This window comes from Nipponia nippon, unplaced genomic scaffold (assembly GCF_047370975.1).
Source record: "Nipponia nippon isolate SJK-2023a ecotype South Korea unplaced genomic scaffold, ASM4737097v1 scaffold_1, whole genome shotgun sequence".
Classification (NCBI taxonomy): Eukaryota; Metazoa; Chordata; class Aves; order Pelecaniformes; family Threskiornithidae; genus Nipponia; species Nipponia nippon.
This window is the reverse complement of record NW_028262290.1, coordinates 93,150,885-93,177,838: the sequence shown is the minus strand read 5'-3', so window position 1 is coordinate 93,177,838 and position 26,954 is coordinate 93,150,885. Positions and strand designations below refer to the sequence as shown.

General features: G+C 46.5%; 1 protein-coding gene across 1 annotated transcript; it reads left to right on the top strand.

The window, feature by feature from the left end:
- On the top strand, positions 1-26,831 carry PXDC1 (PX domain containing 1). The gene is made up of 5 exons (XM_087762592.1): positions 1-454; positions 13,749-13,840; positions 14,119-14,236; positions 18,169-18,280; positions 25,181-26,831. Exons 1-5 carry the CDS (start codon positions 199-201, stop codon positions 25,296-25,298), a joined length of 696 nt encoding a protein of 231 aa, XP_087618718.1. The 5' UTR covers positions 1-198; the 3' UTR covers positions 25,299-26,831.
- Positions 26,832-26,954: the final 123 nt, after the last annotated feature.

Here is a 26,954-nt window from a genome sequence, read left to right as displayed (position 1 = left end):
GGAGGCGGCACAGTCCCGGCGGGCAGGGCAGGGCAGGGCCGGGCCGGGGCCGTGCGGCGGGTGGCACCCTCCTTCTCTCTTCTTCTTCTTCTTCCTCCTCCTCCTTCCTTCTCCTCCTCCTCTTAACTTGGCCGCGGCGGCGCGGGGCGGTGCGCTTCGCCCTCCGCCAGCGGCGGGGGATGCGCGGGCGGCGGCGGGATGGCCTCGGCCGTGTTTGAGGGCACCTCGCTGGTGAACATGTACGTGCGGGGCTGCTGGGTGAACGGGATCCGGCGGCTCATCATCAGCCGGCGGGGCGACGAGGAGGAGTTTTACGAGATCCGCACCGAGTGGTCGGACCGCAACATCCTCTACCTGCACCGCAGCTACTCCGACCTCGGCCGCCTCTTCAAGCGGCTCCTCGACTCCTTCCCCGAGGACCGGCCCGAGCTCTCCCGCTCCCCCTTGCTCCAAGGTTTGAGCAGCCTCCGCGGCTCCGGCTCTCGCTGCTTGCGGGCGGGCTTCCAGCCGCTGCCGCTTCCCCGGGGTGGCGGGCGGGGGGTCCCCCCCGGCGGAGGGAAGGGGGATGAGGAGCCGGAGCCGCTGCAGAGCCGGACGGGGCGCGGGGGGGGGGGGGAGGGGGGGCTGGAAAGCTACGGGGGCGTTTTGCGGTCGGAAACTCCACCCGGGCTGCTGATTTCTGTTGTATGCATTTGGTAAATATAGGGTGGTTTTGAAGGGCTGCCCCGCAGCCCGGGGCGGGGGGGGGGCCGGCGGGCGAGCCCCGGGCTCCCGCCGGAGGGAGACCGCAGCCCCGCCGCTGCCCCCAGCTCCGCGGGGACGGGGGGCTCCGGGCTGGGCTGGGCTGGGCAGGCGGAGGGGTCCCTGTTCGCGCTGCCCCTCCCCGCTGCCTCCGGCCTCCCCGAGGCTTCCCGGGGGAGGGCTGGGGGGGTGTTGGCAGGAGAAGGGCTGTAGCTGAAAAATCTCCGCGTGTTGGTATGTTGTTTGCCACAAGGAGAAGAGGGGGGGGGGGAAAGAGGCAGCGGCGCTTGCCAGTGGACGGAGCGACTCTGGGAGCTGGCATAATTCCTCGCATAACTTCTGCAAAACAGGGGAATTGCACCAGCGGTCAGAGCCGTGTTTTCTCTTTTCGTTTCTGAAGTGGATTAACCCAATTTGAGGGATGTTGCCCATGCTCGGGCCTCTCTGTGCAGAAGCAGAATGTACCTGTTAGGCTGTCTTGCGGTTTGGTTTTCGTTTGTTTAACTTTCGGGGTATTTTTTAGATACAGTTGCATGTTTTGCTCTAAAATATTTTCAGCGTGTAGAGTGGTGCGGAGCATCCGCTCCTCTGGAAATGGACGTGTGCGTGGCACTTCCAGTCTCCCCGGCTGTTTGAGTAACCACAGAAATGATCTGATTGACCAGGAACGGGGAGAAGCTGGTGTTTTCTGCATGTTTTCCTCTGTGAGAGGACGGAGAAGTTCTCCCCTGCTCTCACTTCTCCTCGCACCCCGCTAGTGCGACCCTCCCCTTGCCGAGGGTCTGCCTCCTGACATTCTCGGGGCTGCTCCTCCACCCTGCGTGCCGGTGTAAATCCAGCGGGCTTACTCCGGGGCCCTGCCTGGGTGACAGGGCTCTGCGCCCGGCGGGCGGCGGCAGCCCCGGCGGGTCTCCCCCGGGCCGACTCGCCAAGGATGTTCTCCGACGGGTGCTTGAAGTGAGACAGGTCGTCTTCTGTTGTCCTGCCACATCCCTGACCTCGGGGGGGGGGGGGGGGGGGTAGGGGTTTGGGGGGGGTTTTTGTGCCTCGTTTTAAAATGCCTATACCTTTCCCTCTCCTTACCTTCCTCCCGCCGCGGCGGCGGGAGCCGCAGCCCGCTCCCCGGCGGGCGTCCCCCGGCGCTGGGCTTTTCCCCTTCCCGCGGCGGGGAGGCGGCCGCTCGGCCCCGCCGGGCCCGGGGAGCTCCGCCGCCACTCGCGGGCCCCGAGTGCCCCCTGCAGCCGGCGGGGATGGGCGCAGGGCCGCCGGCAGCCTCGCCGCCCCCTGGCCGCCCGCTCCGGGGCGCTGGGTGCCGGAGGGGGCTGGGCTGCCTCCCCCCAGCTTGGGTGCGGGCTGGGAGCGGGGGAGTCCTCTGGCTGTTCCTGCAGAGCCCCCCCCCCCCCCCCCAGTCCCTCAGCCCTGCTGTGTGCTTAGACAGCGTCTCACGCGATTAGGTGGCTGACCCGGGATCTAAAATACTGCGAAAATTTATTACCTATTGCGGGTGCCCTACCGAAAGTATTCCAAGCATTATTTTTAGTAGTCCCGAGCAGCACTAAATTCTAAATAACATGGCCTTTAAGCGTATATGGCATGTGGGCCCTGGGTTTTGAGTTTGCTGGGTAGGTCTGGAGCGAGCCTGCCTGTGGCCTGCAGGGCACAGTGCCTGCCACTGTGACTGAAATTTGACTTCTCAGGGTGCCGGTAGTCCTTGTACTTGTTGGCTTTATGGGGCTCTGAAGAGCAGCTTGGCAGCTGGGCTGGGGTGCGTGCGTGCTGGGTCTGGCCGCAGACAGACTCGGTCCTTGCTGGCCCTGGCCTCCTGCCCCTTGCAGCGTGCTCCCTGCTCCCTCCCCATCGCTTAGGCACAGGAGCCCCTGCGCGACCCAAAGCCATTCTCGTTCCTCAGCACCGCTCTCAAGTCAGCATGGTTCCTGCCTCATGACCTGCCAAGGCTTTTGCAAAGTATTAACCTGTTTTCACATCTCTCTGAGGCATCGTTTGTGCAGCTGGAGCCAGATGGGATTATAGTCCCTTGCACTGGCTTTACTTGACAGTCCTAGCTAACATGCACCGTTAGTGGATGAACAGCTGGGACAGAGTAAGCATCCTCAGCCTGCAACGCTCAATTCCTGCCTAAGACCTGGAGTGAGCGACCTTCACTTACCCTTATCTCAGGAACAGGCGTACTGACTTCAGTAGAATCAGGAATGAGCAAAGCATCAGTCCAGGATTTGAAAAATCGAAACCCAATATAAGCAGATCGTGATCTGTTCAGCTTGGTGAGGGGGTGGAGGTTAACTTTGCTACAGAGACAGAATAAAAATCAGGAGTAGTTTCTAAGCAATCACAGTGCGCTTCACAATTTCAGTAATACTCTGTTTAAAATTACGCTGCGCCTGCTCTAAAGAAAATTACTTTGCAGAGTGCGCTTCTCTGCGTAGAGAACACTTTACCATACCAGCACTTTAAAGTGACTGGCCACAGCCTTGTGTAACTTCACAAAGTTGAAACATATAAAAATCTCATTTAACTAAGCGACACTGATGCAAAGCTTTGGATGTAAGAAGAGATTGCGTGGGGCATGTCCGGTCTTTACAAAACTGATGGGGTAAACGTGGTTTCTCAATGTCCCATTTAAAAGCAGATGTCCTGCTGCCTACAGTGAAGCTCAATATACTTAACCCAACAAAAACACCTGACAAAAGCACACTCCCGTGTGTGCTAGCATTCACTCATATACGTTTGTGTGAGAGTATTTTTATATACATACAAATGTGTATGCATATGTATGTGAGTTTGTATATGTGTATGTGTTTATCTTAGGCTTTCTGAAAGACGGTGAATATTAGCTGGGCCTTTTATCTGGAGGAAGTGGTAAAATGTCGCAAACCAAATTTGCATCGTATTGAATGACTCCGAAGTCCCTACAGATTTGCCTAAGGAGCATTAAAAGGACTGGCATTATCCTACAGCTCAGTCAAGCTGCAGTACTTACATTTAAGAGATATGGTTGAGGAGTGAAAGCGTGAGCTGTTTGATGTTATTAACTTTTTAAAAGAAGATTTATTTTTTTTGAAAACATCAGCAATATTAGAAAGAGTAGGTTGTTACCATTATTGCTGGTTTCAACAAACAGCTCCTGCTGAGCAGGAACGTGCTCCTTTTCTTGCTCAGCACCAGCAAATTATCCTCTCCTTTCCTCTCTCCACCCCTTGTCCCCTTGGACCGACTTCCCCAACGCTCTCCCTCTCTGTATTTCTTGGAGCTGCTGCGTGCTTTGAGATTAGAGAGGAGAGGATGGGAGGTATAGTGTTCTGCAGTGGCGGTTCATCTTACCCTTTCTTTGCTAGGAGAAGAGAGGGGGTCCCAGGGGGGTGTATGGCGTTCACACAATCTGCTCTTGTCTTTGATAACTAGTACGAACACGTGGCAAAGGGCGCTCTCTGCACCTGGAGCGTACTGTCATGCTAAGGGCCAAGGGTGTTCAACAACACAAGGCGTCTTACTAGTAAGCTGGTAAACAAGGTTAGATATGTGCGTACCTGCAGGGTGACTAAATATGATTCACGGTGATGTTACTAGTATCTTGCTAGTGTTTTATTTGTGTCTGAATTGTGCCCATCCCTTGCTCTAGGCAAATGCACAGAAGAGGATCACAGAAGAACACAGATTAGTTCACTCTTAGCAGAGCTAGAGCACAGCCTAATGTTAATAAACTGTTTCTATATGCAAAGTAAACAACTTTTGTATTTAAATCAGTCTTCCTGAGAAAGGCAGCACTAAGGACTTAGAAGCCAACTTAAAATTGATGATTTAGAAATAGTTGCAACAGACCCAATAGACACTGGAAGTGAAGTATAAACCTGGGTAAGTACTCTTTCTCCCCCCCCCCCCTCCCGTTTTCTCTAAATACTACCTCTGAGATGTTCTCATCTCAGATTTATCCTAGGAGAAGATTGATCCAGCTTCAGTGCAGGCAGCAGTTGGGCACCTGCCTCTGACCGCAGTGTGGGCAGGATCAGCCCCTTCAGTGCTGGCCCAGGAGGCCCGAGGAGCGCGTTAGCAGCCTTTCAAAGCTGGGACTTGTTTTGCCCTTGGAGTGGCAGGGTGGTTTCTGGCAATCGTCCTCTGCCCCTGTTTTGTTGCCTTTGTCATCAGAACAGAGGCTCAGATGCTCTTCCAATGTTGCTGTTCATGTTGCACCTACGTGTAGCACCTGGTCCTGCTCTGATACTCTACTCTGAGCCGCCAAGTCAGAAACTCTCTTCTGTCTTACAGATATATATATATATATTTTTTTTTTTTGGTACTAGATTGGCCCTTTCTTCCCAAAGTGCTCATTTTCCTCCCCCTTCCTTCTTTCCATGCCTCCTCTGACTCATTCTGCTCTGTCGTGACCTTTTTTCCCCTTGCTCTTCTTTCTGTTATTTTCTCTCTGCTTCTCCAATTTGCTTTCTCTGAATCGCTTTCTGTTCCCTTTCTTTGCTTCCAGGTTTCGCTCACCAGCTTGCTCCCATCCGTGGTTATTTGTGGCTCTCCAGGACTTTTCTGTTCCCTTCTGCCTTGCTGGCACTCAACCTCTGTCCGTCCATAGAAGTTCTCCAGTAGTGGTAGTGATTTCCTATAGAAACTTTGCGTCTGTAGCTTGCCTCGTAGCGTAGAGGTGGTCGCTTCACCTGCAGCAGACCCTGATCAGTCCCTCTCAGACGACTAATGCTGAGCTCTAGCTCTGAGGCTTGTGCCTGCCCTCCGGCTTGGTTGCTTGATGCGAGAAGCAGACGATCGGTTGTTTTCTGTGTCCGAGTGGCTCTGCACCAGGAAGCACATGGGAAGCAGCTCCAGGGCTGCCGTTGGAAGGACTTGCCCAAGGCAGAAGGCAGATCCTGAAGAGCTGTCCCAGGAACGTTATGTTTGCTTGCAAATGTCGCGTTCGTAACTTACGGTTTTCTATATGCCACATTATAGTGTTGTTGTTGTTTACAAGACCATCTGGGAGTGTGATTTATGAGAAGAGGGAGCTCTACAGAAGCAGCATAGTGGTTTCCACAGACAGCAGCTGTTTGGGTGCTGTCACAATACAGATAAATACACTGCATCTATTGTGCTCTTTCTATTGTTGACATTGTCAACAGTTCATTAGTGGAGCTTGTTCAGAGCTTCTGTCTGGCAGACAAAGGATGCAACTCTTGGTTATCAGGCTCTAGCAGCGCTGTACAACCAAAATTAAGTTTGGGGCTTCTGGGTTTGTTTTCTATTAGCTGAATTTCATGGGTCATCAGTAATGATGGAGATAAATGAAGCTGGCTGTGTCGTTATAAAGCTAGGCACAACTTGTCTTTTTGTGGTGGACCAAGGCAATGTGTCTGAGAGGCTTTTGGTGGAAAGGAATGGAAATGAGGTGGGTTTTTTTGTGACAGTTCTCACCTGATAAGAAACCAGCGCTAAAGATGGTTGTAGGGGCTTGCATTTTTCATCAGGCTTTGCCTGCTTTGTTTGCTTTTATCTTGTGCTTCTTTGACATCTTTTTGTTTCTTGTGGCTCATCAGGCATCAAGACAGGGAGCTCCGTGGCGAAAGCCTGTCTGCTGAGTTCTGTCACCCGAGGTGCCATCTGCCCTCCAGAGATCCTAGGAAGTCCCATAACTAAACAATACATGTGTGGAAAACCTATCCACTGGAGGGTCTGGACTTTTCAGCTTTTAACTTGTCCCCTGTGCCTTTGCATGGGTATTCGGGTGTGCCAGGGTCCTCAGGTGGTCACGGTCACAACCCCTGTTCTGGGGGATTTCAGTTGGACAGTTGTTTGGATAGGACTTTGCTCTGTCTGTATTTTTACGTCTACTGCATATGAACTGCAAAAGAAGAAATGGCCTGTGTTAGAGCTAAGGGTGTGCAGTGCGGGCAGGGTTTTGAAAGCTCGCTCTCTTTCTGCATCTAACAGATTTCTCTCAGTATGTTCAATATGCTCATTGCTACCTAGTGGGACTTCTAAAAGTATGGAGTGACTTACATGTACCTTGTGTACTCATACCTCTTAAGAAAACCTGTCCCTATTTTGTTCCTCAACATCAAGTTTAAGAAGAGCAGCACAACATGTAACAAATTTCAAAAATCCACCTCCCCGCACCTCTCTTTTCAACTCCATCGTATCCTTTTAGCCGCTCCCTGAGTAATGCCACCAAGATGGATCTTGTCAGTGATATTGCATAAATAGTAAACCCTTTGTAAAGGCTTTAGAGACTGTAGTGACCCTTGTCATATGAGATGGATGAATTTCCCCCTGAGGGGAAGGGGCAAGTGCGTCTGCCCCAAGACAGGGCTGTCGTAGCGTCAGGCAAGAGGCACCAAAGAGGAGTTGCCAGAGCTGCCAGACTAAGTCAGACCAGTGCTGTAGCTGGCTCTGGGATCCTATCCCTAATGATGAGAACCAGATGCTGCAGAAGATAGCATAAATAACCGGCAGAGAACAGAAAAGTGACAGTCCTGGTCTCTAGTAATTGGAGATCTGATATCCCTGATTGCCTGTAATTATCTGCCCTTGTCTGGATCTTATCAGCTCTTTGGACTTAAGGGATTCCTGTGGTGTTATTTCTGCAGAGTTTTTGAAGAAAAGTTGTGTGAAACAAGCTTTCCCATCTGCTGTTTTTTGGGTTTGTTTTTTTGTTTTTTTAATTTCCTGGCTTTACATACCACTGAGTATTCCTTTGTCCTTCTAACAACCTTTTATCCTATTCTCCTCTGTCAGAGAGGAGGCTGCTGTAAGTGGGAGCTGTTTTGGTCTCCCCAGAGTTCAGTCTAAGATGGCTAATGCCATAGTTCCCAGGGAGCAAGGTTCAGGGAACGTGTGTCTGCGGGGAGGTGGGAAGCTACCAGGGCAGCTGCTGGGGGGGAGAGGCATCATGGCCATGAAGCAGGAAAAGACAGCAGCTGAAGTGGTATTGAGAAGGGCCCAGTTCAGCAGAGGGAGGAAATGGGAAGCAGTGCAAAGGAGCAAAGCAGCAGAAATCACTGGGCCGAGTTGCCACCTTTCAGCCCTGGTCCATGTCCCAGCTGGGTAGCTTCAGTTCCTGCATGATTGTGTGGAATATCAGTTCTCGGGGATATTCAGAAGCCACCTTGATGTGGTGACATGACAGATCAGCAGCCTGATCTGGCTTTGGACTTGGTCCTTCTTTGGATGAACCAAATGACTGCCTGAAATCTCTTCCACTGGATGTTATTCTGTGATTTTGTATACCTCCTCTTGTGGCTGGGACCTTCCTGCTATTGCTCCATCTGCCTCCTGAATTGTGTGTCTGCCCATGGGTTGGTTAGAACATATCTGAGGGAAAGAAGGAGGAATGAGAGTACAAAATAAAAAAGATTGAGTGCTGCCGGGTTAATGAATGCTGTAACTGGGGAAAAGGAGCATATCTCCTGTTGAAGCCATACAGTCTGGTCAAGAGAGAGCAGAGTAGCAGTCTTCTGTGCCAGACAGCTTATGTGTCTTCCCTAAAGATTTGAGATCCCTAACTGCTGCTCATGGGCTTGTGCAAAGAGATAAGGATGGACTCAAGATCTGAATCTATAGGCCTTAAATCTTTCTTGCAGTGTGGGTTAGCAGAACACAGTAAGATTTCTCCCTGGATTTATTTGCTACTACTTTTTCCGCTTTGATATCTACTCTACAGTCTTTCCATAGGGGATGGAGAGAGGATTAGGTGAGGAGGGCTCAATGCAATAATCTTCATGTACATACTGAAATACACAGCATTTAGGAGTATTGCCATTCCATCTTGCACACATCTTCAGAAAGTACACCTTGGCTTCTGCTCTTGCTCAGCCTTCTATACATATTGAACTGATTTTGAGAAAGTAGGAGATCTCTTGGACGTTCTTTGTTCCTCTCCTGACCACAAGCCTGAAGTGGAGTCCTTCACACTGAAGAACTAGGGTTTGCCCACAGTTTGAGATCCTGTATACATAGGGGCTTGTACATAGCAACACATCTCCAGAAAAACAGACTTCTATGTGTGGTCATTGAGAGACGGCATATGAGACATACTTGAGTTAGGCATGAACTTACTCTTCCTTGGAAGGCACTAGAGGATCGTTGAGACGTTCTCATCATGGACACGGACCGTCAGGACTGCATTGTGATTTCATTACGAGCCATGGAGCGCGTGCTGCGATTCCTGTCCCACTTCGTTTGGTAGAAGCATGCAGCGCGTTATCTGCGGTTGTCAAAATGTCATGAGTCGCAGTTTTGGTGGTTCGCATGGCAGTAATAGGACAGGCCTACCAAGGCTTGTGTGTTGACATCAGGAATTGGCTCCAGTTCGTTCTCCTCCTCTGCTGAGCTCGTTTCCTGCTCGTTTGCAGCTCTGGGCCCCTCTCCCACACAATGAGCCAGCGTGCCAGGTACACAGCTGCTGGCCTGCTCGCTCAGCCTCCTGCAGCTGCTCCGGCACCAGGGTCCCAGAGCAGGAAGGATGCTGCAGGCCTCTGGTGCTGTTTGTGCCGTGTTTTTCCAGACGTGTGTTGCTATGCATGAAGTTGCTATGTATGCATGGTCTCAAACTGCAGGCAAATCCTTTTCATCCAGTCATAAGGACTCCGCTTGGGGCTTTTGCTGAGGAAAGGGGCAGAGGAGATGTCAAAGGGATTGCCTCCTCCTTTCTTAAAATGAGGTCGCTGATTACAGGGCTTGTGCACACAGCAGAACCCTGCTAAAAGCAAATACGCTGCCACCCTGGGTTAAGGCGGTGTGCCTGTACTGTCCCTCATGTCACCGAGTGTGTGGGCTCCCTTGTGCACAGGGTGAAGAAATCTTAGAAGTTTGTGGTATTTGGCAACATAGTTTGTGGTAAAAAAGGAGCCAGTGGGGCTCCAGTTTACCTCGAGCCCTATAAACATAGGTGTTTATAGCATTTAAATCACTTGAAATGATAGTTGATTGTCCAAGCACAGTACAAGTAACAAGACACAGAGCAAAGTTTTCCTGGGAGGAGTTTGTGCGTGTTTTCCATTAGCAGTCAGACAGGGACCGGGGCAGAGGAAAAGGCATGAGAACAGCCTTTCACCATGACCTCACGGAGAGATTTCCCAGCGCTGAGCTCAGCTCTGTTGCATGACTGAACAAGTGGAAGAAAGTGCAGCTGGATCCAGGCTACTGGTTGCTTTATTGATGTCTTTTTTTTTTGTTTTATAGCAAACTGTCTGAATACGGGTTCTTGGGGTCTAAAAGCCCCAGATGGAAAAATAGGTACGTATTTATGGTCCGTGGGCAGAGAGACGACAGCCTCAGGACGTGTTGTCGCTGCTGTATGGATGCTGCATGTGTGGTCAGGGAGTCCCATGCACTCCGGTGCGTTGGTGCCAGGGTTAATGGATGTTGGAGGTGCTGGAGTCTGTCTGCAGAATCAGCTGGCATGTGCCTCATGTCTGTTTGTCCAGGCGTTTCCAGCATCTGGAGATCCTATACCAGTCTCTGGCTTTTTTTTTTTTTTTTCCCTTTCTCTCTGCCTTGTCAAAGCTTCCAAACAGGAAAAAGACGACAGGCAGGGGAGAAACCCCCACAAAGTGAAGAATAGAGACGGAAAGCTCGGGTGCAGTTCTGTGGCCCTTCTTTACACAAGTCCTGATTCCTGCTCAAACTCAGTCGGGCTACTTGCATGAATACCTAATGCCTGGGTGAGAAAGGTGTTTGATTCGGGCATCCTAACCTGCATTCTCTTGCTTCTTGTGCTAAGGCTGGGGTTTCCTGAGGTGAAGCCTTTGACAGGAGCGGTTGGAGGTATTCCCCGCTGCTCACCTAATTGTGCTTGCGAAGCAGAGGCAGCCCTGTGTTGTGGTGCGGGAGAGGAAATGAGTTGCAGGGGAGGGTGCGAGCGCCTTACACCAGTGTTGCCACTGGAGACTTCACCTCATGAAACCACAGTGTTCCTCATGCACGTATGTGCTGTGGTCGATGACAGCAGCTAGTTAGCCCGCGCTGAAAGGAGGGACTGAGGCCTCCGCTCCTCCCGGCTGCTTGGGCAGGCAGTGCCTTGCTCCGGGTAGTGTGGCTGTGGGCTTGTGATCAATCCCTCGGGTTGTGGGATCGTAGGCTATGACTAACTGAAAACCACGAGGGCATCTGTTAACTCTTAAAAACAGACTTGTAGAATTAAAATAAATGAGGGCCTTACAAACTGCAGCTATTGCAGAAGAAATTACAGGGTTCAATATATAGAGAGCCAGTCCAGTGGTTTCTGTGTATTTGGACTGTAGACATACGAAAAGTGAAGCTTTAGCCCAGCCAAACTGAATTCCCTGTACGGGGAATTCATGTAAGGTCAGCAGCTTTGCACCCCAAAGCTGTGCATCTGTAATCATGAAGCACGTATATAGGAAGCTGTCCAGGCAGATGTGTCACTTACTCTCCTTCCTACGCCGTCTGCCTTTTGGGTTTGATATTACTGAAAGCTTCAGTAAGAAACGTTTTTTTCATGTCAGATGTTACAAGTCATCCGTGCCAGTTTCCAAGTCAGAGTGTGGGTTTGCATGGCTGGTGCCTTTCCAAGAGCTGGAAGGAGGAATATACCAGAGCTGGAAAGTCCTGGTGAATGCAAGAAGCTGTAAAACCTCCTACTGGGTGATCTGCGACAGTGCGACAGGCTGGCGGCCTTGTCTGACTTCTCTTGCTGAAGCATAAAAAGGCATTGTGGAGCTGCAGATGCTTTCCCTGATTACTAATGAGAGAAAATCCTCACTGCCTGGCTGGTTTTCCTCACAGGACGAATGCTCAGTGTTGGTGAGGTGTTTTTTTTCTTTTGTTTTTCTTTCACACACACCCCTCCCAGTCTGAATATCTTCATTTGTTTGAGAGTATCCCTCTTCCTGGTAAAATACTAGTTGCAACAGTGAACGCTTATTTGGAAAAGGGTCCGAGGTCAAGGGTGGATTTGAGAGAGGGCAGCTGAATGCTGAAGCCCGGGGGGGTCAGCGATGAGGTGTTTGCCTGCAAGGTGGGAGCTGCAGTCGGGCAGTCTCTGCCCTGACTGTGTCAGTGTTTATATGTGGACTGGAGCAAGACCAGCGGGAGAAGTGGAGGCACCCCACGGTAGCCGGCACCAGGGTGGCTAGCTCCGTTTTCTCTGATGTGGGCTACGGCAGGGCGACAGCGTGTTTCTAACGTCATAGGTGGGTGTCTGAGCTGTGGGGCCATTGGCAGCTTCTTTTTAGGGAAGATGAAAACACTTTTTTGGAAAGGTTTGAACTTCATTCAGATGTGGGATGGGAACATATTTGTGGAGGGGTGAAGCAGATCCACCCAGGCCTGCTCACACCCAGTAGTTAGGAAGATGAAGGGTGCTGGTCTGCAATTCAGGTCCATAACATTAAGCGCAACCCAGCTAATATGCAGTCTGTGGACCCATGCAAATGAGTTAATTTGTGTTTACAGCCTTTCAGAGAATTTCCATGCAAAACTTCCCGATTGTAGTGCACGTCAATCAAGGCGGGATACGCTGCTGCCTTCCTTGTATGCCTGTTGGTATGCTCTGCTCTGCTGGCGTAAGAGGGAGCGAGCTGTACCGAGGTGAGGTGGTAGCGATACCGACAAAAACAGGCAAAATGAGGGACTGTCGAGCAATAGAAAGGCGTATACAACCAGACTACTTTTGTGGGACAACCATCAAGTAAACCTGGTTGCTCCGGAGAAAAATCTCTGTTTTATTTAGAGCTGTAATTGGAGGAGAGCTGACAGCTTCAAAGTTACACTTTTGTCTGGGAAGTTTGTATGGGATCATATCTTGTCGGTAACAAACAGCAAGGGTTGATGCAGACGGAAACTGTTTGTGGATGTTGTCCTCACGCTGTGCACGTTTGATGGCTCTTTCTGTACATTTGCCTTTTGAATAGGGAGATGGAGATGCACTTAGAGTTTAACGCAATTTCAGTATGTTGAAGTGGTTTCTCACAGGCTGCTTTGCAGATTTTTGGTTTTGATGCTTTTGATTTATTGGGTCTTTTTCTGCTCCAGCTTTTTGTATTTCTTTTTACCAGTGAAGCTTGTTAAATGTAATAGTCTCTTAGGTATTTCATTTTCATGTGCGTATTCTGTTCCTTGGAAAAGCTGCCCAAATGTAGAGGTGAAATGGTGATTGGGTTAGAAAAAGTAGGTTACAAAGATCAGAAATAAAAGGGCTGCTAGAGGGATGTAAGATTTTTGGGGTTTACTTCTCCTCATATTCCCTGTATGTGCATATAACCTGTGCTATATTTCCCTGAGTCTGCCAGGGGAGAGGGAAGTTACAGATGTCCTGCAAGTTACACATACGAAATATAGCATTACAGTTGAAGATGCCCATGCTGAGCAATTCAAAATTAAAAGCATTGTAATGCATCATTCTGGACACCGGACAGCAAAATTTCCATTTTAATCTCTTCTGCAGCACTGTGATAGTTCAGTGATTAAAAAAAAAAAAAAAAATCCAAGAAGATGTTTTGCACTTGAAGAACATGATGCTGAGAAATCTTCCTTAGGCCGCTCACTGGGGCTTACATTCAGAGAAATACAAGACTGCCCTCAAAGCCTTTTGTTTAGCTTGTGTTTAGTCTTTTCCTCTTATCTGTGGGTTGTTGTTTTTTGGTTTTTCTTTTGCTTTTTATTGACAGAAAAAAGGATGAATCGTGGTTCTTGAAAGCAGAAAACAGGCTGCTTGATTATCACTGCTGGGAATGCTGTGTAGTGAAACCGTGGGTGAGGGAGTAGGTGGTTCTACTTCTGCTCGTCTTGCAACTCCTAAATATGATCAGAAACAGCTGACTTTGTGTCAGGCTTGCAACGTGGCTTGTAACTACACCGACCTCAGTTTGGGGTACACACGTTATCATCAGTGTGGGTTAAAAGACATTTCTGGGAGGCATGATATCTGAGGGCGTTACACAGCTTCTTGAGTGGCTGCTTCTGGCTGCTGAACTGTGTGTGCACATGAAAGTGTGCTTTTGTCTATGCTCACGATCTGTTTACTTTGTTTCTAGGGCTCATCACAATAAAAGAAGCCCATGATATAGAAGCCAGACTTAATGAAGTGGAAAAGCTTCTGAAGACTATTATAAACATGCCCTGGAAGGTGAGTAAGCCAAGTTCCACATTTAACCCAGCCTGACTCCTCCTTGATGGTGACACACACACAGATTAGAAAGTGATGGGCTTTGCCAAACTCTAAAAGAAGCCGCAATTTATTGGGTATCTTGGGGAAGTGCTGAGTGCCAGAACCATCTAATGACGTCTCCAGGCTGTTGCTTGTAATAAGTCTTTCTGTTGTACTACGAAGGGGTGGAAAGGGAGAAGAGGGACAAAGCAAACTACTGGTAAAAACAGATATCTGTTTCTTTTTCTCTTTTTAAGTATTCAAGATCTGAAGTTGTCCTCACGTTCTTTGAGAGATCTCCTTTGGACCAAGTTCTAAAAAATGACAATGTCCATAAGATTCAGCCAAGCTTTCAAAGTCCAGTTAAAATATCAGGTAAGAGTTGTTAGCTTCCTACATTTGACACAAGAATTACAAAATGAAAGTTACTTTATTTGCTGTTCCGCTTAATCTTTCTTCACCAGCAATTCAAAAGATAGTTCTCCATAGTCTGCTTTATAATATAAAACATACAATTAGCCTTGACATAATATGCAACATGCATTCAGGCAGAAAAGTGGCAGATGAAATTGAAGGCTGATAAATGTGAAGAGGTGGATGTGAGGAAAATGCAGTCCTCACTATCGTCACATATGATAGTGCAGTTACCACTTAGGAAGGAGATTTTGAGGCTATTGATACAGTTCTGAGAACACGTAAGCTCAGTGCCAAGCAGTGGGCAAAACCACCAGTGAGAATGTTAGATATTATTAGGAAAGAAGGGGAGAACAGAAGAAAGGAGCACCATCCCATCTTGAATACAATGTGCACAATTCTGGTCTCTCCATCTCAGAAAGGATATAATAGAATTTAAAAGCACACAAAGAAAGGACAAGGATGTAAATCGTTGAACAGCTTCTCTAAGAAAAAGGTGAAATAAAGAAGGACACTTCAACTTTGAGAAGAGATGACAGAGTGGGGATATGATGGAAGTCTACAAAGCTGTGAACAGAAGGAGGTGAATTACCCCGTACTTCTCATGAAACAAGAACTATAGGTTACCCAATAACGTTGACAGACAACAGGCTTTAAACAAACAAAAGAAAGGTTATAATATTGTTTTGTTTCCATACGGAGCACAGTTAAGTAGTGGAACTCATTGTCATAGGATATGGTGCAACTGAAAGCATAAATGACTTCAAAAAGGAATTAGACAAGCAAGTGGAGGAAAAATACATTGAGACCTGTCACAGGTGGAGACATAGGAAGTTTCTAAACCACAGATTGTTGGTGGGTAAAATGGAGAGCAGTATTACTCTACCCTTGCCTGTTCTTTCAGCCTTTGCCCTCTTCAACTTTGGCCATTGTTAAAATGTTTGTGAATTTTTGGTGTGCCTGATTTTGTATTTCTATACTGAAACATTTCGTTTGAGTCTAATGGCAACTGCTGGTTTTATGCCACCAGAAGAGTTTATTTCAGAGAGTGAAATAAAGTGAAATACTACATAGTTCTCCAAGGTGCATAAAGTGTTTAGCATGAAACTGATACCAGTTCTCTTGCGTACTAACAGTATATCGGTTAATGGCCAGTCAGCATATCAACATGCTAAAGGTGTAAACGATGTGTCTTAAGGATCGATATTATACACAGGGTAGACTTTTTGTAATTGATCCTGAGCTCTGGTTCTAAGCAAACTAGTCTTCCGGTAAATAAATATTCTTTTAATTAAATGGTAAATGGTTTACGAGCCCACCAATAACTCTTTAGAAGTGTACCGTGTAATACAGAGCCTCAGTGAGAAGCGTGGTCTTGCCAGCCTGTCTGGGCTGGTGCCTTCTTCTAGGGCCCCCCGAGCCCAGGCTGCAGTGCAGCACAGGGATTGTAAAGAAGAGCCCCCAGGGCCCTGTTGCAAAGGGGGGTGACGTAGGTCTGGCTTCCTGGGAGCAAGAGACGGCGGCCAACATGCGTGTCTCACGCCCTATCTGTGGCTAGGGAGGTTTGGATGGTGTCTTGAGTCGATGTGGAAACTTCAGGTAAAATTCCTCATGTGTGTGTTCCTGACATTAGTCATCTTCCAAAGGCTGGACGTGGTTACTCGCTTTGCTCCCGAACGCCAGGACTTGTTCTCAGCACTGACCCTTGAGAGCATATTCACTGCTTTTGTCTGAAATAGGTTGCTACGCCATGAGACCGGAGCTGCAAAGTGGGCCCTAGCACCTGCCCGTTATGAAATGAAGGATCCCCAAACTATACGCTGTAAAAATGTTTCAAAGGGTGGCTTCTGTCAGTGATACCTTGTTCTTTTTGCAAACAGGCAAATATCAAGAATAAATGTATTTGGAATTGCATTGGTTAGAAACAGCAGTGTTGCTCTGGCTTGGGACTTTTTGCTGTTTGGAAGGATTTCATATAATTTTTGTGAGAATGTGTACCCCCTTAGGGCACACATACTCTGTCTGTGCATGACTGAGTATGTCACCTGCTGGGCACAACAGAGAGAAGGTGGTCAAGATGAACCTAAATTCAGAGTGAGGGTGCCTGGCTGATGGACAGAGGCTAGCAGCGCAGGGAACCCTCCTGCCAGCCTCTATGTAGAGGACCTGTGTAAACCACGTTAGCTGAATAATAACATGTTTTGTTTTAATTCTAAATTAATTTTGGTAGAGATGAGTCATACCTAATTAATTAGAGGAAGATTTTCCTACCTATGCAGCTGTCCAAAAGCATCTTCTGGTGATTAGTTTTATCATTTAAGTGATTGCTGCAAAGAATTTAAGAACGCAGGCAGAAATTTGGTGATAATTGATACTTGCCTGGTCTGAATGGTGCACACTGGAAATGGTTTCAGTTTCTGGTGGCGTTGTCAGTAGATGGCAGCAAATGCTAACGTCTAAAGCAGTTCACGCAGCAACGAAGTGCTGTAACTCTTAGGTCATGTCAAGGACACTAGGAAAACACTGTGGTATTCCCGTTAGTCATAGTGCAGCTTTCTACATGGCTTGCAGACTTAGAAAAGCAGGCAAAAATGTTTTATATTCTCTGAAAAAACAAACTGTCCCCCACACGGTCCTGTTCAGAGTGGTAGGTGATGGGGAAGAGAGAAGGGGCCGCCCTCTTAGATGGAAGCTGAACTTGAATTTATGGTGTAAATCTTATTCTGCAGTACAGTGTTGGTTCAAGATGAGTCATGACTGAAGTGTGATTCTACTGGGATTCTGTGTTTTTTACTACCCCCAAACGTGTTCTGCTAAAGTGAGTCGCAATGAAATACAGACTAAAAGTCAAAGGCTACTTTCTCAAGAAAAATAGGGAAGTGAGTTCTGGGTTTACTTTAATGTAGGAATATGTAAATGTACACTTAAAAAAATTACCCCTCTTCTTTCTCCTCTCCTGCTCGTTACTTGAACTGTATAGTTGAAATTGGTCTGTTTGAGGCAAGGTCTTAGGGGTTCCCTGTATGTACTTTTTGTGCCTACCATATTTTCTGCCACAAACTAATTTCCTTTTGTTTGTGCTGATAATGCAAGGCTGTAACACGGGGTCCTTGTACCTTGAGGCAGATCACGAGTCATCACACTTAAGTCAGTGCTGATTTATATAGAGATGTATGTTCATTTTGTGGTGGTCCTAGCTTCATCTAAGATTGTGTGACCGGAAGAAATCCTTGTGACTTGCCTAGTTTGCCTTTCCATGTACCACAGACGTGGATTAACTTCTCATTCTCATCAAGTACTATTCTTTAGTTATATACTCTCCCCATGGTAGTAAGTCAGTGGAATTAGGTGTAAATTTTAGCTGTTCTGGATTGGAGGCTACTTACACAGTGAGAAACAAATAAGCAGAGTTGAAGGCAGTGTAGAAGATGGTATTGCTTTATATGACTTAAAGATGGTGGTTGAATTAACTTGGAAGGTCACTTTTTATTTCCTTTTTCCTGTCTCTTTGATTTTTGCTTAACTGGCTTAAGCCTGGGACTGCCTAGGAAAAACAAAATTATATTTTGGTAGTGGTAGGTTGCAACATATGGACGGGCTGCCATTCTGCCAAGGGGAATGGGAATTTTGCCACTGGCAATACCAGGGCTGAAACTGGGCCTTGCTTCAAATGCTCTGTGTCATGAATTGATTACATGAATAAAATCGCTTAAGCACTGGCAGTTTGCAGATGTAAGAAACTATGAAACCAACTTTTCATTCCTATTTTCATGTGCAGATTTTCAACGTCATGCATACATCTCGGTTCATAACCATGTCAATTACATATAATATGCAGTTGTTTCCCAGCTTTTTGGGGGATTTTCATCTTGTTTTCTTTCTTCTCCCGACAGAAATCATGCGATCAAATGGATTTTGTTTAGCCAATACTGAAACAATAGTCATTGACCACAGTATACCCAATGGAAAAGAGAAGCACCTGGATGTAGATTCAGCAGAACACTTGTAAGTGGGGTTTGTGCATGAATAATGCTGTCAGCTTCGGATAAACTGTAGCTTTCCCACCTCCCCCTAGCAAAATGTTATCCTCTGTCTAGGAACATGACTGGTACAGCTGTCATTCTGACTAGTTAAAGATTACCGGGCCTGATTGCTAACGCTTCACAGCTCTTTCTATTAAAATGGATAAAATCGCTATTGGTGAGAATGATTGACCCCAAGGAGCTCAGTCCTCTGTGTATGAAAAAAAGCTGTGGTTGTCATAGGGGTCCTGCCAGGTGAGAATAGAGGAGTTTTTTCTTTCTTTCGTGACTGTGATGAGAGCTGGTTTGAGCCCAAATTTGGGAACGCAAACATCCTTACAAATGGAATATCCTACTGCAAAGGGTACGCTTTATTTGGGAAGCAAAACACCATCCTCAGAGGAGGGGAACACACCCCTGAATGTAATCGAAGGAAGCTCAGCAGCTGCTCAGGTGCAGCAGCATGCTAGGACTTGGTGAGGCATCTGTATTTCATTAGGGGAGAGGGAAGTTAGGCTAGTCTTATTTGTAAATTCTGCCTCCTAACGCATGTAGGTATTCTGGGGTCAGAGACCTGTAACCAGGAGGGCGTTCATGTAGGTCTTAAGTCAGTGACTATGTTGACAGATGAGTATTGATGGAAATCTGCTCCTACAGATTTCTGTCATAGCGGGTGATTGATATTTCAGTGAGCTTCAGGTAGTGAAGCATTTAAATATTTTCAATGAGAAACATTGACCTACTTTTTCATTAGAGCAGTCAAAATGATGGAAACAGAATGCTAAAAGCGTTATGGAGGCTTTATCTTTGAGTGCAGTGCTCTGTCTTCCCACATTTGAAATGTGGTCATTGCCAGTCTGTGCAAAGCTTTACGGCTTGGCAAGATTTTGTCAGGGGCTGGAGTGTATCATTGGCTCCAGTGTAATTTCTTGAAGTCTTTCTATTAACTTATCACTTAGTGTTTTGAACCTTGACCTTGCTAACAGCACTTAAGCTTATAATCTTGTATTAATGAGGCTGAAGCGACACACTGGAGGTAATTCTGTAAGGCCAATGTTGTCATAGTTCATAGTGGATCACTCTTTAGTACTGAGAGTGACAAATAATAGGAGCAAAATAGCAAAGAAAGCCTTTTCCTGCCCTATTTTGATTATTTAAAAAAAATGATTAAAAAAAAATTAAAATCTAGTTCTGATTTTAAAAATGTGCTGCAGCCCAAGCAAAACTTACTCTTCTGGGATCAGAAACTGCCATTGTCTAACTGTCACCCCGTTGAAGTCAGAGACTATTAAGACCAGAAAACACTAACGTGATAAAAACTGTATGGTAGGCATGGTTTCCCAGAAACTGTGGCAGAAGAAATAAATCTAGGATAACAGCCTGGCTTTGTGCATTTGTATTTTAACTTCCCTGAAGGAAGAGTCAAGAAGTTAATAAATTTAAAATGTCTGTTTTACCTGGTGCCCTAAATTTGCCCATCCTGTAGCTGTATTTTATAGCTGAGAGGTAATAGCTAGGAGATAATGGCACTTGTGTAGCACAGCTGTTTTGTAAAAATTGAACTTTTAAAAAAGCAGAAATTTTCTATACTGATGCTTTAAATGTAGGTTAGTAGTTCAGAAAGGAAGCTTTAAAATCTTTCAAAATCCTATGCAGTTCCTTTTTGGTCTCCATAAAATTGGATTTACAGGATTGGTGTTTTCTATTCTGAAATCAGAGTTAATTCCTTGTGGACTTGTATATCCTGAGATGGGAACTTTTTCCTTTCAGCAACATTAAACTCTGTATGACTTTTGGGTTTTGGCTGCTGATGTACTTGAATCAGACATTTTGCAAAGCAGACCTGTATTTTTTGGAGAGAAGCACTGGGAACTTCAGCAGGTAGCGTTCATTCCCCAAAGTCCCACTGCACTGGTTAGCTGTTGTAGCCTGCAGCGCTACCTACCCAGTGATCCATCAGCTGAAAAGTCTTATACTTGTTGCAAAAGAAACTATAGCATTTTTGCAAGTTGTAGTTGCTTACTCTGTTGTTCGGAAGTAGTTGCTTTCTGCTTCCTTCATTTTCTCTCTAATTTTAGTTGGCAGTCCACCATATTGTTGCCAAATGTGGTGCACCCAGTGTGCTCAGCATCCATGTGGCATAAATCGTCCTTTTATGCATGGTTCTTGGAGTACTCTGCAGTCCTTTTGAAAGGAAAGGTGGTAAATACATGCATTCGAACTTATGCTTTGGTTTTGTTCCAGAGGTGCCTTCCCCTGCCAGGACTGTTTGCACCTCTGTCTTTTAGGGCAGCAGCAGAGGCTGTGGCATTGGACATGCTGCCTTTTTGGCAAACTCACTCCAGTACTAGATGTGCATTTTCAGGACGGTGCTACCATTGTCATAAGCATCTTGCAGTCCACGGGAGAGACTTTCGCAGGTGACGATGCAAAAGCAGCACAGAGCTGGTGAAATCAGATATGTAATTTTTCCAGGAAAAAGAAATCCTACTGTTGACAGAAATGCTTCCCCTGTACTTTTTAGTCTTAGATACGAGGAGATCTGTTCAGGTACTGCTTCTATATAAGGTGATGAGAGGAGCTGGGTTGTTGTCTCACACCATGTTTACACCGGGGTTACTCCTGTGAGTTAATGAGAAACATCACAGAATTATTTAGGTTGGAAAAGACCCTTAAGGTCATAGAGTCCAACGTAACCAAGTAAACCTGACACTGCCAAGTCCGCCACTAAAGCGTGTCGCTAAGCACCACATCTACACATCTTTTAAATATCTCCAGGGATGGGGACTCAACCACTTCCCTGGGCAGCCTGTTCCAGTGCCTGACTACCCTTTCGGTGAAGAAATTTTTCCTAATATCCAATCTAAACCTCCCGTGGTACAATTTAAGGCCATTTCTTCCTGTCCTATCACTTGTTACCTGGGAAAAGAAACCGACCCCCACCTCACTACAACCTCCTTTCAGGTAGTTGTAGAGAGCAATAAGGTCTCCCCTGAGCCTCCTTTTCCTCCAGGCTAAACAACCCCAGTTCCCTTAGCTGGTCCTCATAAGACTTGTGCTCTAGGCCCTTCACCAGCCTTGTTGCCCTTCTTTGGACACGCTCCAGCACCTCAATGTCCTTCTTGTAGTGAGGGGCCCAAAACTGAACACAGCACTTGAGGTGCAGCTTCACCAGTGCCGAGTACAGGGGCAGTGTCACCTCCCTGGTCCTGCTGGCTGCACTATTTCGGATACAAGCCAGGATGCCATTGGCCTTCTTGGCCACCTGGGCACACTGCCAGCTCATATTCAGCCGGCTGTCGACCAGTAGCCCCGGGTCCTTTTCTGCCAGGCGGCTCTCCAGCCACTCCTCCCCCAGCCTGTAGCGTTGCATGGGGTTGTTGTGACCCAAGTGCAGGACCCGGCACTGAGCCTTGCTGAATCTCATACAGTTGGCCCTGGCACAACGATCCAGCCTGTCCAGGTCCCTCTGCAGGGCCTTCCTACCCTCCAGCAGATTGACACTTCTACCCAACTTGGTGTCATCTGCAAACTTACTGAGGGTGCACTCGATCCCCTCGTCCAGATCATTGATAAAGATATTAAACAGAACTGGCCCCAACACCGAGCCCTGGGGAACACCACTTGTGACCAGCCGCCAACTGGACTTAAATCCATTCACCACAACTCTTTGGGCCTGGCCATCCAGCCAGTTTTTTACCCAGCGAAGACTATGGCTGTCCAAGCCATTAGCTTCTATGTACCTTGTTTCCCTCTTCTTCCTGGCAAATGTGAGCAGCAGCTCTAACGCATTAACAGAGGTTAAAATGATAAAGAAGGTTGTCTTACAGCACAAGAAGTAGGCCCTTGTGAAGGATGGTATGTCTGTCAAGGTACTTCGGGGAAAAAATAACAAGGGCAGCAGTTTGGGCATTTAGAAATCTGCATGTCCATAGTAGTTTACAGAGTTTATTTTGGGAAAAAGACCTGTTGGTAACAGCACAAAAGCATTTTGACTGTTGGGTGTCCTATACAGCTGCTAGCTGTAGTAAACAGTCGTGGTTTTTGGGGTTTAGTTTCATATGGGCACTCTAGAGCCGTGCTTTGCAGGCTTCTGTACCCACCCTTCCTTTTTGGTGGTAAGGAAAGCTTTCTGCCTAACCACAGCATGTTAATGCCACTGCTTTGTACCTCACATGCTGCTTATAGTACCCTATGAGCGAGGCTGAAGAACCACAAAATCTGTGGGACCTTCCAGTTGTAATAATCTAGCTTTATACAGTTGACAAGAGAAGGGGAGCAGAATCTGAGTAGCCTTCTTGACTCCTCTTCTGCTTTCTTCGTTCTGTCTGCCCCACTGGTATTTCATAATCTGTTGTTCCTGGATCACTAGCAGTCTGTAAGACAGCACATGATCTGTGAAGTGTTTGCAAGATACCAAGTCAACTCCCCTCTGCACATGTTCCCACACATGCAGGCAAGCAAACAGCCTGGAGGGAGTGGAGGAATGGGGGCAATAAACATTCAAAGCTCAGTCTCGTTTCTGTTTCTTTGTAAGTAAAGGGCATAGCAACAGCACTGCAGGAGAAAACCCATGAGTTTCTGCTCAAAAAATGTTGTGGTCCTCATAGTTAAAAAAGAGGTGAGAAGGACCAGGTAGGAGCGTGGAAAAGACAGAGCTGTGTCCATACGTTGCAGGATGTATAGACCATGCTATCTGATAACCCATGATGCTTCTAAAGAAGGTTTTGGGGAGAGATGGGAGTGGGAGATTTATCTGTTTACCCTACCACTCTTCTTTGGGTCCTCTGAAATACCTGACTCTTAAGCCTCTCTAGGATGAGATTAGAGGGATGTCTGCAGTTGCCTCACTTAACTAAAGGAGTCTAACTAGTTCACGTGTAGGTGAGATGCAGTTTTAAACCAAATTATTTTAAAGCTTCATCTGTTTATCTGCTACTCAGAGAGCTGAAGTATGCTAGCCTAAAAAGGTATTAGAGACATGTCCTATAGTCAGAGCTAAGTTAGGATTTCTTTTTCCATCTTGTGCAATTTTTCAGTTTCTATTTAATTTTTTTCTCACTCTATCAGAATGAATGCAAGTTCTTTCAAAATATTAAGGAGAGAGTGTGAGAAAAAGAAATCTGACAGTTCTTCAAGTCCCTTGCTTGAGCTGAGCTGAGATTTAATCCTTGGCCTGCAGTGACTGCCTTTAACTGCTAGGCTATCTGGGAAGAAGTAAAACGTTTTCTTACTGCAGAAATTCAAATCTCCTTGGAATGGGAATATGTGTAACTGAGGAAAGCGTAGGTTTTAACAAGTTGATGCCTTCTGGTTGAGAGCAGGCATGAGACAGTGGGTAGTCCTTGCAAAAGTTCAGGTTATAACACAGGAGTTAGGAAGTGAGAAGGAAAATACCAAAACAAATGAAACTAAATTTGGGAATCTCCTTATATTCAGATATTCTCTGCTTGTCAAAACCTTGTAATACAAAAGCCAAACCCAGGGAAGGTAACTGTGAAGTGAAAGGGTAAGAGTCCAAGTTCAGATGGGAAACAAAGAAAGACAGTTTCCTTTCCACTTTTGTGTGGGAACTGAGGCATTTTGTGTTGCTGTTGCATGCTGTGAGAACAAAATGGAAGGACATGGACCTCAGCTGCATGATTCACTCTTCCAGAGCTCACCCGCTGCTTCCTTCCTTCCTCACTGGTAGCTTTGAAAGTCAGGGGTAACAAGATGATTTGCTCACATGCGCCATGGTTCTCATTGGCCTATGGTTTATTCTGATACACATGGGTGTGGGGAGGAGGAGGAGGAGGTGTGGATGGGATCAGCTCTGAGTACTTTCTGTGAAGATTTTCCTATATTACAGTGAAAGATCTTCTAGACTCATAAAAATCTCATTGTAGAGGTATCCAGAATTGCCTGACAAGAAAGGCTATGATCCAGGAAATCATTCGTCCGTTAGTAGGAGGGGAACCCTGGGGCCTGAAAACAAAGTAATGATGTTTCTGATCTGGCTCATCTTAAATGCAGTGTGGTAACCAGATGCCATGAGATATGAAGTTCAGGTATTATAATGAAAAGTGCCGTGAAGAGTCAGTGTCATACTAGAGAGGAGTGATGAAAGTCCCTTTTACTGAAGACTGCTATCTAAAGAGATGAGAACTTGATCTCCTAGTATGCTGCGCAGCTGTGTTTTAGCACAGTTTCAAAAGGGGACAGCCATCCTGTTTTACTGAAAGCAAAATCCTCAGCCCATTCATTTCCATAGGTTATAGAGAAACAGGCTTTCTGTTTATTTAAGGACATGGAGAGCAATGGTTTCAATTTACTTCTAAACCCTCTCTAAGAAGTGTTGAATCTTGGTTTATGAAAGTGACAGTAGATGCCATTGCTGGTGTCTCCAGCGTAGGGTATGCTAGCATAATGACACAGAGGCTGATGTCACAGAAGCTATAGCATCATGATTCATAGTTGATCTGCATGGACCTTCCTTGACAACTTCTAGTATGAATTTGAGTTTCAGGCTGCCAAGAGAGGGAGTAAGATACTGAAGCTTTGGAAAAAGAATTGGGACTTTAGATCTTTGTCTTGCAAACTGAGCTTCACAAAGCTGAAGCTGCAAACCAGCATTAGAAATACTTATATTGCAACACTGCTCTGGTGTGAAGCAAGTCCACATACTACATTTACTCAGAACTTTAACTGCAGTACCAGCTGAAGCATTCTTGCCTGCAGCCCTTTTTCCAACTAGTCCCTCGCAAATGTCTTTTCTCAAAATTTCCAGGAGTCAGTCTTCAGATATCCTAGCCTTCTCCCTCAGTACTTTTCTTCCAATTCCTTTGACTTTTTAAATGAACATTAGTGTTCATAATGTTTTTTTTTATTTATTTCTCCTTAGGTTTGAAAGTGTTAGCGACTTTACCTCAGAGCTAGAAGACAGTGATGATCCAACAGCTTATGTCACCAATTTGACATACTACCACCTGGTCCCATTTGAGACTGATATTCTGGACTGAGGCTGCTCGGTGATGCAGTCAGCCAGCATCCAGCTGACCCCTTCGTCCATAGGCTCTGCTATCTCCGGCGTTGCATCTCTGTGAATAAGGCTGTGTGGGCAAGACCAACAGCAGAGAAGTTGCAGCAAGTACGCCACAAAGCAGGTTTTGTAACCTGGCCCTCCATTGTGTGTTATGGAGACATCTTGTAAGGAGGTGACTGCTTCACTGTTGACAACAAACTCATTTTCCATGAAAGCAAGGCAGCAGAGGCCTCTTGAGGCTCAAGGAAATCTCTGCTATGTCTGTGGGAATTGCCGCTCTGACGCAGCCATCAGAAACTTGTGCTGTAGTATGCTGTAACCCGTGCTCCTTGGCTTGCAGTGCAAGTTGAGGCTTCCTCTTTTAGAATACCACCAGAAACTTCCCCAGATGGCGTGACCACACTTTTTATGCTACGTAAGCAAGAAGGCGAGCAAACCAGCTGAATTTTGTCAGTTCCCTCTGCAGTTGCTCAATGGAGGTCTTGCGGGTCACTTTTTGCTCAGCTACCAGATAAGCGGTGCCTTACATGAGATGTCAGAAATACCATTGAGTGCCTCCAGGAAACAGAACACATGAGCTGACCGCTTTAGTACTTTTCATCACGAGGGTTTATATAATCACTGAAAAGGCGACTACTCTTTCCTGGAACAGTAAAGCAGACAGCAGCTGGCATTGCAATGGACTGTGCGTGATGTTTGGGTACCTGTATGATTTCAGAGATCTGGAAAGCTGATGGGAAAGCTGAGCTGCTCTGCTAAGAAGGGTCAAGGCTATGGCAGGCACTTGGATACGATTTTTTTTCATGTGGACCAGCAAACATGAATGGTGCTTACAGTTGTTTACATCAGAGAGATAATTTCCTATGCATATTTCTCCCCAGAGGATGGGGAGGAAGACAATGAGATTTATGTTGTGTTTGGACTGAAAAAGAATGATAAGCTACAGTGTGTCTACAGTGGTAGGAAAAACACTCTCTCCGCTGCCAGCCTGGCTCAAGGAGTCTGTGTAGCTTTCCGAGATCTGCCTGCGGGGCCGGGTGCAGGCCTCGTTGTCATGTAATGCTATGGATTTCAGCGGAGTTAGGACACTGGGAGCAAGAGCGGGATTGGACCCTGCAGCCTCTTGACTACTGAGTAGTGCAACGTTAAAATCTCCTCGGGGTCTCTCTCTTGCGGAGCACTCCGAAATCCCGGCTATCACTGTGAGTGCTCAACACTCACCAACGTGACCTTTCATTGAGCTTTTTGCAGTCTGTTTGCAAACGTGAATTTGAAGGGATCAAAATGGGAAGGAACATATTTTGGACTTGTTTCTTGGTAAAGGGGCTTGCTTGGTCCTGAATAAGTAGATACAACTCCCTTCTGCAGACTTTTCATTTCTATCTATAGAATAACAGTCAAACAGAATTTGCTAATGTAAATAATAAATTATTGAGAATCCTAATTCTTTTACACAGTATGTTTTTAAAATATATTTTAATGAAATAAAATATAACTCACCTTCAGTACACTTTCTGCAGCTTAAAACAGTGACTTCCTTTTTTTTCTTTTCCTTTGAGGACGCTTTCCCAACCATGCCAAATCCTTTCTTTCTTTCTCTAGTAGCTTTGGAAACATGCTGAGTTTCGGCAAT